This window comes from Fragaria vesca, linkage group LG1 (genome assembly GCF_000184155.1).
Source record: "Fragaria vesca subsp. vesca linkage group LG1, FraVesHawaii_1.0, whole genome shotgun sequence".
Classification (NCBI taxonomy): Eukaryota; Viridiplantae; Streptophyta; class Magnoliopsida; order Rosales; family Rosaceae; genus Fragaria; species Fragaria vesca.
In genome coordinates this window covers 19,303,851-19,321,610 of record NC_020491.1, presented here as the reverse complement: position 1 = coordinate 19,321,610, position 17,760 = coordinate 19,303,851, and the positions used below count along the sequence as shown (strand labels likewise).

The following is a 17,760-nucleotide window of genomic DNA, read 5'->3' as shown; positions in this document are numbered from 1 at the left end:
CAAAATTGATGGGATGTTATGCTACTTTAATCACTAACAGAAGCACTGGTGACACTGAGCTACAAGAAAGATTTTATATATGCATTACAAAAGAGGAAAAATTATTTACAGGCATCGATAGGTAGAACTCAAATGTCAATTTTTCAGGACCGGAAAGACCGGACATGAAGAAATACCCCGGTTGACACTCGACAGAGCAGCACATTCTACTACTCTTTTCCTAGCAATGAATCAAGAAGAGCTGCTTCTTCTTCCTGCAAAAATGTTGGGAAAACAGAAAAACCGTAAGCAATCACTTGCCTCACATTAACAATGAGATAATGGTACGAGCAATGCAATCACATACCACCAATGCGTTAAACTCGGTCTCCTCATCTATGGCACTAATGATAGCAGGGTCCTCCAGCAGATCCTGTTTCCAATTGCAAAACACCATTCCTTAATTTTCAATCAACAAACATAACAATTGACAGCCTATGACTCATTATTACAGCGAAAAGACAATATAACAATCGACGTCCCTTTGCATTTTGATTACTATTTGATTCTGAAATATTTGCTTCTGATTATATTACATGTGGTCAAGCTGAAAACCACATCGGCTTGACCACAGACACTCTGTGATCAAGTAACAGAATAGTAAACAGTCTTCAAGTTTAAAACAAACAGACACTCTTTCCATATATCAGGGAGAAAAAGAAAGAGGTTATCAAAGAAATGCTACATGGACAGCGTAGTTGAGGCACTAATCCAAATTAGTACGCAAACACTCAGAATTGAAATCTAAGAATCTTTGAGCAGAGCACATAAAGTCAGATGGTAAAGAAGTGAAAAACAACTTCCTCTCAAGTTTCAACTATAAATGAGTACATTGCTTACATCATCAGCAATTTGCAATAGACTATCATTGTCCTGCACAAACAAATCCAAATTACTTAGATTCTCTTTCCAGATCATAGAATCAAGCTCCAGTTTAACTAAACACAAGAGCTGTAATTTGTTATATCTTGTTTGTCTTTCTCTTGTTCTTTGTTTGGGCCTTTGGCCCCCATGTATACAAAAAAAAAAAAAAAAAACACAAGAGCTGTAACTGACAATAAAGAAATTTGAGTACTATTGTATATTGGAGGTGCAGAGTGCAGACAACATGATAAATCTTGAACAGTACCTTTACGACTACAAAGAGAAGTGGGTCAGAAGGTGTATAAATCATGTAATGCGCACCATCCTGCAGCAAAGAACCACACATTTACACAGCAGTGGAATGAAAAAGAATAATCCTTCAAAGTTCTTATATCTTGCTAATATCCAAATGGTAAAGTACATACAACATATACAATTTCTTGTACTTGATCTCATGAAATTTTAAAACTGTTTAAATTCAACCTATCCAATCCAGAGGCTAATAAACCGAAAAGATGTACAATGGAGACTGCTGTAGCATGCAAGTGAAAAAGGAGATGGAAAGTTCTATAAGGCAAAACTAAGACTTTATACTTTACATAGATGATTATCACATACTAAATGGAAACATGTAATCTCGACACCCTCAGTTGGTAAGCCATCTACATCTTCGCCATCATCTGCACAATAGTGAGCAACATAATAAATACTAGAAAGGAAGAGAATCAAATAGAAAGGCATATATAGATGTGCATATCGTAGCCACCTAAGATTTCAGCAAGCATATAACAACTTAAAGATAGGAGGGAGAGAACTATTGCCTGTGCGAAAATCAAATATGTCATCATCTGAGTAACAAAATCCTCCTCTTGCTGTATAACAGAATCTGATAGGAACATACACATTTGAAGCAAAATAATATCAAGATAATAGGAGAATCAAGATACTGGATTTAATAATATATTCAAGCATGTGAATATGTAGGTTCATACCCGCTATGTACAAGATGCATGTGTATCTTAGCAAGGGCATAAGCGGCGGAGGGAAGAATAGCTTCAACTTCTTCATCAGTGACCTAAACAGACGATGTAGATTATATTGACAAGGAAATTAAGCTCAATAAGAACACTAAGACTTCTTAATGATCTCCAACATATTGATTCAGAATCCTTGAATTATGTGAAAGAATCTATCATGTTTGAAACGACCCCTCTCTAACATCATCTATAAGAATTCAAGGAGTCTAATACAGTTTTACATTTTTGATGGCCTTATCGGTGTTGTGCGTACCTCCTTTCCCTCAAATAACATTTGTATGCACAAACAATTTCAAATTGCAAGCAATGTCTGAAAACATCAGTTTATATGTAGTGCCCAAATTTCATATGATGGCTACACATAGTTATGAGTGGACACTAAACTAGATGTGGACCCGAAAAACATACCGCTGACCAGCCATCTATATTGGTGCTCTTCAATATCTGAACAGGCCTGCAGGATATATATATTAATTAAATCTGAAACTATTTCTGGATAAATTGATCAGCAACAAAAAAAGTGATATTACTTACGTGTCAACAGGACAAAGCAGCATACATTCATCCCCTCGTGAGCTTCTGAATACTCTCCTTATAACGCACTCTAATGGGAAATTATTGGTAGGATCAACCTGTCCAAGACTGCTTCAGAATTTTATTTAATTACTTTTAACATAAGACGCAATGACATGACAAATAAGGAAATTACACCACAATCTATAACTATTTAATAAGAGAGTCGCTGACAAAGAAGGAACAAGTATACAGTGATAAAGGTACTCAGCAAATACAACAATCCTAGCACAAATATACAATAAGAACCCAAAAACGTCGAAACTAACTTCCGCATTCCAATCTGATTGAAAAGCAGAAAATGAGCTATTCATAGAAATTGAGAAGACGAATCCCTTCATGATGCCTAGACTATTTAACACCACCTTCATAACAGATATCCCCAAAACCCACACCTTTCCAAAAAAAAAAAATCTGTAGTATCACATTATAATGACACACAATCCTGGAATGTCCCAGCTCAAATTAGAATCCTAATAAACACCCTTGTCTAGAGAGCTAAAGCAACCGGAGAACACAAAACAGATGATTCACAAACTGGCTCTTTTGCACGTGATACACAACTGTGGGGAGAGAGACAAGCAAAACATCTGCTCATATGCTCATTTGGGACCTTCCATTAGCAATAATTTAAATTAACACCCCAAATATACAGAAGTGGAAATAAACTGAGGTAGAGAAGGAATTTCCGACAAATGCTGTAAATACGGTTAGGGAGTGAATAGGATTTGCAAGAAACATCCGCCAAAGTCTCCAACTTCCACCATCTTGTATAGATGAGACCAGCAAAGGCTGAGATACAAAAGACAAAGGCTCCCAACTTCCAGATCATTCAAACTCCTTTTCTTTTTTTCTTTTTTTTTTTGGTAAAAGAAACAGCTTTTTATTGAGACAAAAAGCAAAGAAGGAGGCGGAGAAGGAGTCTGCTTTAAAAGAAAAGAGAGTAGCTATGGCTACAGGCATAGCAGCTCATCTTTAAGAACTAAAACTAAACAAAGAGATTATACTACAGCTGCTTCCCAGTTAAGAATAATGCAAGAAAGACTATAATCGTTAAATTCCTTAGAAGCATAAGCCCATAAATACCCAGAACTTGACTCTCTCCTACAGGTCATCCTTCTCCATCCCACTATAGGTTTCAAATATTCTTCTATTTCTCTCCATCCAGACCACCCAGACTACCGCTAGCACCCCACAACCCCAAAGAATTCTGGCTTTATTCCCTTTTCCAAAAGCTGAAATATTTTCTTTGAAAAATCATTCCTCTCTGATGGAGCTGTCCCTAAATAATTTCTTCCATAAGAAATTAACAATTTCACAATGCATAAAGACACGATCAACAGTTTCCCCTTGAGCTTTGCACAAAATGCACCAATGAGGGGAAAAACAACAACCTGGTCTTGTCCTTTGAAGAACATCACAAGTGTTCATCCTCCCATGTGCCACAAGCCAACCCAATCGTTTTACCTAAGTAGGGGCCTTGGAGTTCCAAATACACTTTGCAGACGCAAAGATTGGGTCTAGTCCACTATTAATTAAAAATCTATGAAAAGATTTGCAAGAGAATTTCCCAGTAGACTCGAGCTTCCATCTCCTTTCATCTGGTTTCGATTCCACTAATCAAACATTTTCTAGCTTGGCCATCAACGAGGCACCCCTCAATCTCCTGTTCATTTAAGTTTCTTCTGTATCCGAAATCCCAGCTCATAGGAAAACTAGAGTGAACAACTAGTCTTTCCACCAAAGAATTGGTGTATCTTTTTTTGAATCCAAAATCCCAATTCAAAGCAATAATAGAGGTAGAGGGTTCCAAACGAAAAGCAAAAATATTCTGTTCTTTCTGAAGTTTTCAACAAACCAGGAAAAATCATCAAATACTCCCTGGCTTTTATACGAGCGTCAAACAATATATTGAATTTCTTCTTTATGTCAATGGATCAGTCTTCCGTTGCCCTCAAAAAAAAAAAAAGGTAACATGTGTCGCTAATTATCCTGAAATACTTCCTGAATCACCTGTGCAGCAGGAGCCCCCATCAACAGTAATCCAACTATAAAACTGCCTTAGTTTACCATGTTTGGCAAATTGTTCTTTAGACATTCTCCCACTTGCACATTAAGATGCCATGAACATCCCTCAAGTATCATTTCTTCCAAACCAGTTATCTTTAAGGTACTCTATATCGTTTCTCTTAAAGAACTCAACTTGTTTCCTTAGCCTTCCGGGTTTCGGAGAGTATGTCTCATCTGTCATAACTCATTCTGGCCAAGCTTCAACTTATGTGTGAGAAATTATTTATAAAGTGGCTTAACTAAGTAATATTTTGTATTCCTTCCCCAGACTGACAGACAACCTGCCTTTCACATATCAACAGTCCAGCACACCATCCCAAAAATAATCGTTTTCCATCTCATCTTTGATTTTAGGACCTGGGCACTCCCAACATTGTTAATCTCCAGTTCATTCCAGCCCAAACCTACCACGGGTCCACCCCAGTCCAAATAATAATTCTCCTTCTTGTCCTATTGACTTGAGTCTTAAATCCAAAAATCCCTTTTTGCCTCAAGAAACACCTCTCTGCCCTCCAAAAGCCTGTTCTGATCTATGTTCTAAAAACAAGGACTAGTTATCAGTATATGGTTTCCCACTTCCTCTAGGAAGCATACTCGGTAAAACATTCAGCACCAGCCAAATGAACTCTTACATTGCCAAATGATTACTTTCTTCAAAAATCCTTGTCCTCCACTCTTCTCAATGCTCCAGAACAATCACTTCCATTGCTATATGATTCCACCAGGATTTGAAAATGCCTACCACTGTCCTTCAAACAAAAGAAATGTGCTTTTCTTCTTTCAGAACCCACACCTGGAGATATCAGTCAAATTATGTCTTCCAGGTCCCCGAAACTCCTTTTCACAAAAAAGTATTCATATTCTCAAGGTCAAGCAAGTAAAGCTAAAAGGTCACCTGATAACTTGTAAACCTGTTTCTTTCCGTATTTCTTTATCACAGCCCAAACACGACTCTGATCTACCACAGGTATGACTATTTCCATCAAGTTGTGAAATCTTTTCTCAAACATTTGTAGTTTGATTTTGTTTATGTTCTGTCACCACATTCTCTTTCCCTCCTTTTTTTTCTCCACTCTCACAACCAAATCAGCAAACCCAACTTTCATCATCTAAGCACAAATTAGAATGAGTATAATTACTTTCTAATTTCCCACAAACACACAATTCTTCACCATTTCCCAACTCTGATGGATCGGTCAAGATGTCCAAGATTATTGCTCTTTTTCTATTTTCTTTTTTGTTCTCATCATATAAAACTATAACCCCACAACAAATGTAAAAAGGGTCAAAAAGATTTAAATCAAAAATTCAATCTTAAAGATATAAATTCCATACTCCACACTGTGTTACAGGCATGAGCATTAACCTAACAGCTAAAGCAGACCTCGAAATCAAACAGAAAACGAAGCAAAAAAACTTACAATAGAGGCGATTCGCTTAGAGGAAGCCATGAGCACCCTGCCGTGATCATCCACCACAAACCCAGCCGGCGGCTTCGGCAGCGGCGTCGGATTATAACTCAACGACCTGGAATCAGAATCCTCACCCCCGAAATCATCGTCAACAATTTCAACCTTACTAATGCTGACATCCTTCCCCTTACGCTTTTTCTTTCCCTTGGTTTTGTTGTTGGCGGGGGAGGGAGGCGAGCGGTTTTTGTTGACGGGGCCGGTGTGGGGCTTGGCGGCGGCGCAGCAGGAGATAAGGAGGAGCGTGCGGGTGGGGATTGGGAGGGAGAGTGAGACTGGGAATAGCTGATTGGAGTGACAAGAAGACAACAAGTGGAAACGGTGGAGAGTGGAAGTGGGTGTGGAGAGTGAGAGTGCCATATTTCTCAGTCTTCAAGTTTTTGGCGGAATTTCCTGATAGTTCGTTATAACTTATAACCAGAGAGGGCTGTTTGCGCCAAATAAGGGTTTCTTCTTGACACCTCATCAGGCATCCGTGTCGCCCGCCCAGACTCATTCTTGATGTTAAGTTATTTTGTTTTAAATCTAAGAGGTGATTGAGGATGGGTGGTGACTGGATGAACGTTACTGTTTGAGTTATTAGTTAGTTCCGAACTACTATGTGTATGTCGTGGAACTGTCTCGAGTGAGTCGAGTTTTGTTCCTCTAGGCTTTCCTTTTCAAAACCGAATGCTGAAGATTTGCACCGGATATCGGATTTTATTATGGAGTGAAAAAGCTATAATTTGAGCACAAGCTCAGTGTCTTGTATCGTTCATCTATAGGCATGAACATCCTAGAGTAGCGCTAAACATTTGTTAGTTGATATCAAAATTCATCTTCAGCATATCGATACCCTAATATAAAATTGTTAGCTGAGTTATGTAGAAAGTAATAGCTCTGATGGTTTATAAAGCGAGTCATGACTCACGAATATATTCTTACCTACATGTCTTAGGATTTGTTTTCGATCTGGAACATTTGGGAAGGACGAATCCCTTTCTGTGCACATGAAAAAGAAGGAAAGATTTGACTCTGCAAAATTGATTGTATTTTTTTTTCTCAAAAACTTGATTGCATATATGTGTTTAAATATCAAATTGTTTCATGAATGTTCGCCATCTTTTAGCAGTTGTTCTTGAGCTTGTTGAAGGATCAAGATACTCTTCTGTAAGAGTTTTTGTCCAAGCATTGATAGCATTGTAAGATTTGGTGGTTAAAGATTTCGGGGTCATAAGCACTCAAAAATCATCCATGGAGAACATGCATCTTTCAAATGTGGCCGGTGTGATACACAAGCTATAAATAAATATTCTTTAGTATGTAAAAATGTCATAAGAGATCTGAATTTGGTCTTGTCTTATTTGTGGCCACTATACCTATAGCAAACGTAAAGAGGGTAATAATAATCTCTGCATGTAAAGCAAACGTAAAGAGGGTAATGGTAATCTCTGCATGTTCCCTCCTCTTCCTTGCGTTCTATTTCGTTATATAAATCTGCTCTTCAATTCAGAAAAAAGAAAATTTCAGTTGCACACTACTTCAACTGCAAGCTTCTTCGTTACACTCGAGCACAAACCCTTGCTGAATTTCTCTTCTGTCAATTCTATGGCACAATTGTTTTGATGTAAGCATATCTACAGCAAGTAGAAAGCATGTCAGGAAACTGGCAACACAATATTGAGATATATACACAAAAGAGAATGATGTCCACAGAAGAACAATAATTCAATTCCATGAGATGATGAAAGGTGAGGTTATGCGCATAACTAGAAACATCCAAGATATGCGATTACAAGACAATAATATCATCCAGTTTGATTCCCGTACAAGACAGTTGGAAGTGCTTACCTTTTCAACCACAGAAGTGGAGTTAGGATCGTGGCAGTCACCTTTGGTGTAGGATCCACAGGAGCCTGTAGGATTTCCAAAGCTAGCAAATTTTACAGTAGATATATGTGTGTTCTCAGGGCACTTCAAATTGATAGTTGAAATGCTTTTGTTACTTCCATTTCCCTCACGCCAAGATTCAAGGTCAACAGAGGGGTAATCTACTGCAGCAAGAGCACAGGCACCTGAGATTTTCCGTCTTGAAAACTCCATTTTCAGTGGATTTCCACCTTTCTCCTCAAATATCACCAGAACGTTTCCAGATGGCTTGAACCAAGACCGTGGAACATGGTACCTGTTCCAAACAGAATCAGTACGTGACTTTCTCACGCAACAATAAAGCTACCTTTTACTAGTGTAGTTTGCTTTGGTAAGTTTTAGAACAAAAGAGATTGAAAGCTCCGTGAAGATGAAGTCTGTATCGTAAAAGAAAGTTTGATAAATTAGATCCCAAACCCTTGTAAACCCACAGGCAAGGTCTCGTATTCCCAATGTGGGATTGATATCTCAACACGCATATTCTCAATGTGGGATTGATATCTTAACAAGAAAAGCTTTGTATTCAGTGTGTGTGTGTGTGCAAGTGCCCGCACCTGTGCTTGATGGTTCAAAGTTCTCCATGGGTTGGTCATTGATCTCATGACCGTTGCATTCTGATAACAGTGCAACACTGAATACACTATAACCCAATACAGACTCTAGCTTGGCTTAATCCGTTTTTGTTTTTCGTTTTTGTTTTTAGATTTGTGATAAATTTCTGTCCCCAAATCATATTGGAAAACAATTGAAGGTTAGTAGAAAATGAAAATTGCATTTAGTTTTTCTTTTTACCATCTTTGTGTTGGTTCTCCACATCCTGTATTGCATTTGTCTGGATCAAATTTGCCTCTGTAATTGCATTCTTGAACGCATCCATGTGTAGGGCTCTTCCTAGGCCAGTATCTTCCAATTTCTTCTCCATTCAACCAAGCCAGACCTTTTCCCATATGAATCATATCGAGTCCAATAGGTTCATCACCTGGCGGAGCATCCACAATGGCCTACCATATTCAAATTTTAAAGCAATTGATTCTTCTCTGTTACCCAAGGAAACTAATTAACGAACAACTAAGCTTTCAGGCATAAGAAAGACAGGAAAAAAGTATTCACCTTATACCACGTCAAAGGTTGTTCCTTTGGTGGTTCTGCGGTTGAAATCCAAGTTATATTACTTAAGCCATCTCCCTTATAAAGTCCTAGGTGTTCTCCTTGCACTCCAATCTGGGAAAAAGAAGAAAACGATACAGATCATCCTTGAAAATGAAAGTTTCGAGTTAAAGTACTGTATTTTAAAATAGTGTAATATTTTCAACTGGGTTGTCTTTGGTAGTGGTGTATTCGAAGTTCTCGTGTTTTCCATTAGAAGAAGTGTGTGTGTATCTATTAGAGAGAGAGAGAGAGAGAGAGAGTGGAAATACCTTGTAGGTCCAATTATGCGCAGACAAATCAATTGTACCATTGTTGAAACCCTTAATCTTGACACTAGTTACTCCTGCCCCTACCCACTCATAAAATGATCCAGCATTCTAAGAGTACAAAGAGCAATATGTTATTGAAAATCTAGCAGAAGAGCAAAAAAGATAAAGAATTCCTGCTAAAATCCAGCTACAATACAAACATGACAGGAAAGTTTTCTGAAGATGATATCTTCTTTTGAAGAAAAACAGAAGACCACAGAATGCTTTTCAGGCTTACCCACTAGACACATTCCTTTATAACAAATAACCAGGGCTGCAGCCATTATTACCTGAATAAACAGTCAGGTGGTAATTAATCAGGAGAAGCAAAGGTACCTGCAGACCAACTGTCATGCTGAGTAGAGCAATTTCATTCTTCCCTGCCTTCAGAGAGATAGGGCTTTTTAAACTGAAGGGTGGATGTGTGCCATTTCCAGATGCACTATCTAAAGACCAAGTAGATATGAGATTCACTAGCAAGAGGTTGTCTAGTAAAAGGATTTAATTATAAAATGTTCTTCAACATTAACTCATCAACAGGTAACCAAAAGAATGCACATTATTCTATGGATGAAGTATCTGCTCTTTAATTGTATAATGGTCAGATTATCCAACACAATACCAATCACCAATATACAACCGCAGTAGTTACACATCAAATGTAAAATGTGAAATTTTGTATAACGCAATCTATAAATCTACGGGTATATGTATGGGTCTATGCAATATAAAACAAGTTTAATAAAGAGAGGTTTATACGACTATAAGAAAAGGCCACAAACATGTCTCAAAAATAACCACTAGTTTTCTTTGAGACACAAGTTTATTAGCAGTAAAACTGCATAACTTTGCCATATGAATACTCCGCCGAACATAACCAAGAAATGAAATACTAAACCATAACTCTTTTAGATGAGAAAATAACCTTGAAGTTTATCGTTCACGAAAGCATGGAGAGCATGGCCTTTGGATTCAATTTGAAGAACTGGCAAGCTTCCTTTCTTTAAGAAGTCTTCATTTTCATCAACAAATATGCTGCCATAAGGGAGTCTTAGGAGTCAGAGAGATTACAAATTTGCTTTTAATGAACAATTGATTTAGAGAAACAACAAGCAGAGGTAGCTCCAAAGATCATATCTAAGTAAAGCATATGAAACCCATGCAATGCTTTTATTCACATGTCCATCAATTCAAAATGAACAGATACCTTAAAGTTAAGAACAGATAAAGCTACTGTGTTTCTGTATTTGAGAGATTATTCTTGCCTATTCTTATATTAGTTTGTCTCTGAAATAGACTATTTACTATTTAGTGGTACTCAACAAAAATTATTCCAGTAACTAGTAATGTTAAAACACAACTACTCTGGAGGCTAACCCCTCAATAAAGGTTAATTAACAGTGTACTTGTAAAGTGGCAAAAGGAGGATGAAATTTAAACTAAAATTGCAATGTCAGTGGGAAAATTAAGACGTACTCATCATGTGTGACCTAGTGGAAACATACATTTCAACTTTATAATATCTAGCAAGTACATTACGATTACTTTATATTGGTCTGAAATTACCATTGAACACCCAATTTGCTGGATGTCCCTAAAATCATTTTAAGAAATTCTTGATCAAATGACAGTTTAGATTAATGCATGCAGTTGATTTCATCATGAGGAAAGACAAACCTTGTTGTATACCACAGATAGTCAGTGGTAAATCTTGTGGTATTGATGTGATCTACAAATCCAGATTTAAAAAAGTCAGCTTCACCCCAGATCCCAGCTTTCTCCACAAATACCTCCCATTTAAGCCCTTTCAAGCCTTTAGTTTCAGATGTCATCTCAACTACAGAGGTTTGGGATGCTACCTGTTGGGAAGTTTTATATTCAACTGTAAATCTTACTTGCTCAAAATAATAAATGAACATTGAGGATAAGCAGAGGGAATTTTGTATAACTATTTCATCTGCACGATACTTGTAAAGGCACAAATGACAATAAACTATTTCATGACGAAGTACTATAAAAGTATAAATTGTAAACCTAGGTACAAAAGAGTTCTAAACTTCTAATTCAAAACTCTACCAAAAGTCATACACAACAAAAACTTGGTTCAGAGTTCGAATGCATATGTATGTCTAAGAAGTGGACTGTCTTCACTTTCTATAACATATATATGCATATGTGTGTTAATATATATATATATATATATATATCAGGCCGGATGTGGAGCGGACGTCCGCACCAGCCTTAAAGTGCGGACGTCCGTCTGTTCTCCACCCTCCGGCGCCGGTGACGGCGCACCTCCACCCCAGAAGACTCCAGCAGCGTCCCCAACCACTTTCCCTCCCCGGCGACTCAGTTTTTTTCCAGTTTTCCGGCAAGATCACCCAAAACGTCAAACAAAGTCGATCTCGCCGGAAACTGGAAAAAAACTGAGTTGCCGGGGAGGGAAAGTGGTCGGGGATGCTGCTGGAGTCTTCTGGGGTGGAGGCGCGCCGTCGCCGGTGCCAGAGAGTGGAGAACGGAGTGCGTACGTCCGCTTCACATCCTCTCTATATATATAGACACAGACATGTATGAGTACAGACCTATGTATGTATAAGATAAGCAAAACATTTTAAATTTGAAGTCAAATATCTTGGTGGGAAAGAGATCGGAATTCATAATGTTTGGAAGAATACAGGCACAAGAAACTGAGTATTTACCTTTGCTGTGTTAAATACTTCAGTCTTGCAGTCAGGCAGTATGCTGACTGACCATGCAGGTAGATGATATGACACATTACGAAATACAACTGTTTTGTCATTTTTGTCGTCCATATTAGAAATGAAGGCAGCACATGCTCCAGAAGAGTTTGTAAAAACATCAGCCTGCAATGAAGGCAATGTTCCCTGATGTCACCCGAGTAGTGAAATAGATTGAAATCACATTAGAATGCAATTGACAGAACTAACAATTACAAGAGCTAAGCGGCAGAGGATATGGTATTACAGCACAATCAAATATAAATACCCCCTCAAAGATATTGCAACCCGATTCTGTGTTCAGTATCATCATGTAATAATGTTGAAAATGCAAATGGTCTTGAAGACGAAATTTCCAAGTTACACATCCAATGTTTTAAACTTGTGCTATTTGGGAAACGAAAATGTACCCATGATAAAACCAATATTATAAATACCTCTTCGGAAGGCCCCAACGGTACAAGAGTGGGCTCACTGTTAAGCAAAATATGCTCACATAACTTAATTGCCAGGTGAAGTTGCTTAAGATGTGCCCATTTTGGGAGCCTTGGTAATCCTAAAAAGAATAAACAAATCAATTTTATGACTTACACAACATTCATATAGCATGTTTAAAGATTTGAACATAACTTTATAACTGAAAGAGCTCACCATATTCATCGATTGGTGCCTCATAGTCATAACTTGTTGTTATAAATGGTCCACCTGAAGTGCGGCCAAAATTTGTTCCTCCATGATACTAATCACCAAAAAATCGAGTCAGACAGAAATGTATCAACAATCACACCAATAATCGTAATGCGAACAATAATACCAAACTTATAAACACAATGAAGCTGCAACGAGATAAAATTTACAAGAAATAAACCAAATACCATGTAGTAATTTTGTACACTGCCACCTTTTTGGAAAAAGCGAGCTACAGAGAAAGCAATATCTTCAGCTGGCCTGTGAGGATTTCTGGCGCCAAATGTTTTAAACCTGACGTAATTGGGAGATTGATCCAACCATAAGCTAAATCATTCAGAAAGATACACTGCAAGCGGCCAATAGCCTTTGCATGCATTTACAGAACATTTTGTTTTGAGAGAGAATAGTTACTATCATCAAATATTCTAAATATGCTCAGACTATGAGCTCCATGGAGCTATGAGCTATTAAGAAGTAACAAGATCCATAGAAGGTACCAATGCTTCGAAATTTCTACAATATAGTTTGGAGCTCTCTACCCCTTGCCAACCCAAGTCAATGGGCAACAGCAGAGAGGTCTATGCTCTGAACATTGCAATGCAAGGATTAATATTCCCAGTTTGAAATATACTCTCAACACCATCAAATCAATGGCATTACTGGATCACAATACATATCCTCTGTCATATCTATTTATTTTCAGAGACTTCGATAGCTGATCTTCCATGGCATACTTCATATCAGACGCATGGTATTTGACACCCGAAATATAGATAATGAATCAAATGTGGATTCTAGAGTGTTAATCTAGAAATAATCAACTTTTTCCTGATAGCCATCTTAGAGGCATTCGGCAAGCCTGTAGTTTTCCTGACGCTACCATCATATAGTCAAGAAGCCGAGCAGATATAATGACATAATTCAAATGAACTAACTTCCCCTACAAAGCTCTGTTATAAATACTTGAAATGTAGATATCTGTTCATCTAAAAAAATATGGATCTCACAGTTATCACAGATGTTTGGCATCAAAGAAACCTATTCCTCAATAAATGTGCTAGTTTATAATCAAAATTAAAGGAAATGGTGTTTCCCAGTCATCAGAACAGATTTGATTATTTTCATTCTGATTGCACACTATGTATGGGCAGTGCAAGGCACTGTCCACGACCATACATGTATGAAACCATATGAAGAAAAGTAGATTTTGCTCCGCATATATGAATGAATTTTTCTCCGCATATATGAATTGTAACGAGCAAGGGAGAAAAGTAGATTTTGCTTCGCACTTGAACCATATGAAGCAAGGATAAATTAAGATTTGCTTTGCATGTATGAACCATATGCAGCAACTGTGAATTTTTTTTATATGAACATACAGGTTGGTATATAGAGTGTGATAACCGTGTCTCAGCTTAAAAACATGGAAAGTGAACTTTAGGAATCAAACCAAATGTCAATGAATCTATCTGAACTACTAGTGTACAAAGAGTAGTACGATTCTTTGATGGAGATGACAGAAAATGATACAATAATAATAGAAAGATGCATACCAAGCTGTAATATTAAAAAGATGCAATAACAGAGAGACATGAAAGATATACTACATTACCAGCCAGGCCAATTCTCTGTCCAAATTTTAGGTTTGTTCGGAAAAATTGGTGTAAATTGATCACAGTAGAAGGAGTTGCATGTGTTTATCTGCAAAAGAAACATGTGGGTATTATATTTCTCATTCTTTCCCACCTTTATTATTCAACATGGGTCAAGTAAAACAGAAGATTGTGTACACACTGAGTTATGAATAACTTTCTTAAGACAATACTTGGAATCTGGATCATTTTTCAAGTTGATCTGATATATATATATATATATAAAGTATTTCTATTACTTAAAAAGCATTTTAAATAAAGATACTCACCACAGACTCTGGAGCATCAAACTGTTGGCACATGATCCATGGTACACCAATATTCTGAGCAACAGCCATGCTAGCAGACCACTGTGCATATTTTTTGCCTCCCTCTCCATAATCTTTTTCATAGTATCCATACTCATTTTCTATCTGCAGGAAAAGACAGAATAAATGAAATTGAAGCAGAAAGCTAAAAATCTCGTTAATTTTCTTTCTATGTCCTGCCTAGGAAGACCTAACCTAAAAGCAAATTTACAAAGTCCAAAATTTCAGGCCAATTTACTTGAAAAAAATAAAAAGCAAATGTTGTGAGCTTGGAACAAGAAAACTATGACTAGAAACCAGAGTAAAGAAAAGGAGGGAAAAAACATTGTTTTTGTGGCTTTCTGAAACACATTCTATGGAAATTTCCCTTGATAAAAGTTATCCAGATTTAGAAATGATGGAGTCTCCAAGAGAGATGCATCTAGAAAATTACTTCCATAAACAATATCCTTTTAAAGTAGTGTACTTCAAGACTCAAATATAATTTCCATATAAGCTATATCAAGTACTTCAACAATAAAGCAACGCAGGTGAGTAAGAACAAGAAAGTAAGAAAAATTTTAAAATTTATCTTTCATCAGCCATATATCTTGTGATTATTGTCCAATAGGTCACCAGGCCATAATAGGTGTAGAGCTCCCATTTTAGTAGAAGGAAACATGGTTCATCAGTTATATTTGTTTCTCTTATTCATCTCTAGTATGTTTCCTAGAGTAGATAAGGAATAGGCACATTAAAAATTTATCAAAGTACTTCTAAAGTGAAAGAGACTTGCCTGGGCCAAAATAATTGGACCTCCTTGAGGTGCAAAAAGCTTTTCTTGTTTCATTAGATTAACTATGAGTGTTGTGAACTTCTGCATGTGATACTGGACCAGAAGAAGCAAACAAGATGATTAGAGATGAAAATCATGAATTTCACATGACAAATATTGTGATGAAGCACCAAATCAATCAGGAGAGAATAGATGAGAGGAAGAATAATGACAGAAGAGGATGAAGAAACTATCAAGAGAACAGGTTTAATTCATCCAAGTCTGAATAAGTCATTACAATAGAATATTGTCTGCATAAATTGAAAACAATTGTCTAGTTATTGCGAACAATATAGTTGGATGCCATTTGAGAACAAGTCTTATATGAACACTAATGAAGTACCTTCTTAATCACAGGGGAAATCATAACATGGATATGTATGAAAGCAATAGGAACAAATTGGTGAAATCTAATCCCTATCATAGATAGGTAAAAAGAACCTCCATCATAGTTGAATGACATATGATTAGGTTCAAGAAACATTTCTAGAATGGGGTTGAACAATTGACTTCCGTACCTTAAAGGGCTCATTATCAGTTCGAAATACAGTGTCAGGCACATAATGCAACCACACTGGTACCCCGCTGTATCAAACAAACATCTCTTAGGAGTTTTGAAGAAAACAGTAATGAACATGATATTCCAGGATGATATGCATCAAGAGCCAACACCCAAAGACCGAAACCAACCAATGTTACATATGGAATAGAATGACATACCCAAAGTACCATTCTGCTGCAACGAATGGGCCAATTCGAAGAATCAAATACATTCCAGCATCCTCCACGATCTTCGCAAACTTGACCAGATCATATCGTCCTCCAAAATAATACTGAAACCAAATCAGTTTTAAGCATTAAGTCAAAGTATCCCTAATGAAATTGCCAAAGCCTTTCAGTATCCTCAAACTTGACTCACATTGCCTGGAGACGGTTCATGACCATTCCAAAACACATATGTCTCAATCACATCAACCCCTCCTTCCTTTGCCGTCTGAACTAGCCCCGGCCACATCTACACACACCACATTCATGCTTTAAATCACAAGTACCGAGCACCAAGTAACACAATTTGCAACCTTTACCACAAACAGTTCATAACAACAACTCCAAATTCCGAATCCATAGAGATAAAAAAGTAACAAATGAAGCAATCGGGCCGTGCTAATCTACCAAGCAAGTGCACAATCCAAGAGATTTAGCAACCTTCAAAACCATTTATTTCCATTTATAAAGAAAAGAGTAAAGTGGATTTGCAAAGTTACCGCAGGGACACTACGAGGGTAGTGAATGGCAGCAGAAATGAGCAACTTTCTTTGGCCATTGATAATCAAAGAGCGCCTGTCGTAGCTTACATTGTATCCCAAACACAATGTAAAGCACAGCAGCAAAGAAAGCAGCCAAGCTAGTCTTGACACCTTCATCCTTCTTCTTGCAGAAACTGCTCAAACTAATGCAGCAGCAGCAGCAATAAGAATCAATAGAGCTCAGTTGGGGACTTGGGGACTTGGGGACTTGTTGGGTCATATAAACAAGAAGAAAGAATGAAGCTTTGGGTTGTGTTTAAGTGAGAAGTGAGAAGTGAGAAGTGAAGAACAGAACATGTGGAGTTGTGTAATATCTATTTATGGTGCTTGTTGGGAAATCTCAGTGGGACAGATGGTGCCTAATACTGTCGATCCCAGTAGCCAGTAGTTTGTTTTTACCATTTTATAAGTCAGCAATGACATTTCAGCGTTTTGGTTTTTTGGATTTCAGGTTTAGGGAAGCGAGTAGATCTTAAAGCTTTGGTAGAGAAGATAAATGATCCTACAGATTTTATGTGCAGACAGTCTGACATGAGTCGTTGCTATCTCTTGAATCTTGAACATACATACGTCAATCCATTATTAATATTGAAGCCAAAAATAAAATAACCATATAAAGATATGGCGGTGGGTTTAGTAAGAATTTTCTTGTTACCTAATTGAGTATGGCCCAGTGATTGAGTATGGGTTGAGGGTTCGGAATCATCCCGTTGCAATATGCGGAGATAAGAAAAGGGAAGTGAAATCGGACATGTCTAATATACTATGAACCGGAAACGATGTGGAGTGCACGTCCGTAGTGCGCACAAAGCTGCTTCGTTCGTCACCCTTCGG

The 17,760-nt window shown here is 37.4% G+C and overlaps 2 protein-coding genes across 2 annotated transcripts; both read right to left on the bottom strand.

Moving 5' to 3' along the window:
• On the bottom strand, positions 1 to 6,546 carry LOC101314992. The gene is made up of 10 exons (XM_004288441.1): positions 6,005 to 6,546; positions 2,475 to 2,572; positions 2,349 to 2,394; positions 1,896 to 1,978; positions 1,725 to 1,789; positions 1,522 to 1,583; positions 1,169 to 1,228; positions 880 to 912; positions 347 to 412; positions 1 to 254 (listed from the first exon to the last, which is right to left on the bottom strand). The coding sequence occupies exons 1-10, from the start codon at positions 6,410 to 6,412 to the stop codon at positions 210 to 212; spliced, it is 966 nt and encodes a 321-aa protein (XP_004288489.1). The 5' UTR covers positions 6,413 to 6,546; the 3' UTR covers positions 1 to 209.
• An 899-nt stretch (positions 6,547 to 7,445) lies between these two features.
• LOC101301252 (beta-galactosidase 10-like) lies at positions 7,446 to 17,043 on the bottom strand. The gene is made up of 19 exons (XM_004289454.1): positions 16,885 to 17,043; positions 16,539 to 16,634; positions 16,340 to 16,452; positions 16,138 to 16,204; positions 15,581 to 15,673; positions 14,767 to 14,910; positions 14,458 to 14,546; positions 13,031 to 13,136; positions 12,807 to 12,894; positions 12,593 to 12,711; positions 12,117 to 12,281; positions 11,095 to 11,276; positions 10,343 to 10,452; positions 9,754 to 9,863; positions 9,379 to 9,486; positions 9,071 to 9,181; positions 8,753 to 8,961; positions 7,883 to 8,216; positions 7,446 to 7,668 (listed from the first exon to the last, which is right to left on the bottom strand). The coding sequence occupies exons 1-19, from the start codon at positions 17,041 to 17,043 to the stop codon at positions 7,558 to 7,560; spliced, it is 2,514 nt and encodes an 837-aa protein (XP_004289502.1). The 3' UTR covers positions 7,446 to 7,557.
• Positions 17,044 to 17,760: the final 717 nt, after the last annotated feature.

Bases quoted from the DNA above. Each gene is read 5' to 3' on its own strand.
- LOC101301252 (XM_004289454.1), bottom strand. From the start codon at position 17,043: ATGAAGGTGTCAAGACTAGCTTGGCTGCTTTCTTTGCTGCTGTGCTTT. The intron at 13,137-14,457 runs GTAATGTAGTAT...CAATTACGTCAG, and splicing joins ACAGAGAATTGGCCTGGCTG to GTTTAAAACATTTGGCGCCA. The intron at 8,962-9,070 runs GTGAATACTTTT...TGAATATGGTAG, and splicing joins AACCTTTGACGTGGTATAAG to GCCATTGTGGATGCTCCGCC.
- LOC101314992 (XM_004288441.1), bottom strand. From the start codon at position 6,412: ATGGCACTCTCACTCTCCACACCCACTTCCACTCTCCACCGTTTCCAC. The intron at 1,979-2,348 runs GTATGTTTTTCG...TCGTCTGTTTAG, and splicing joins ATATAGATGGCTGGTCAGCG to GTCACTGATGAAGAAGTTGA. The intron at 1,790-1,895 runs GTATGAACCTAC...TGTTCCTATCAG, and splicing joins ATGCATCTTGTACATAGCGG to ATTCTGTTATACAGCAAGAG.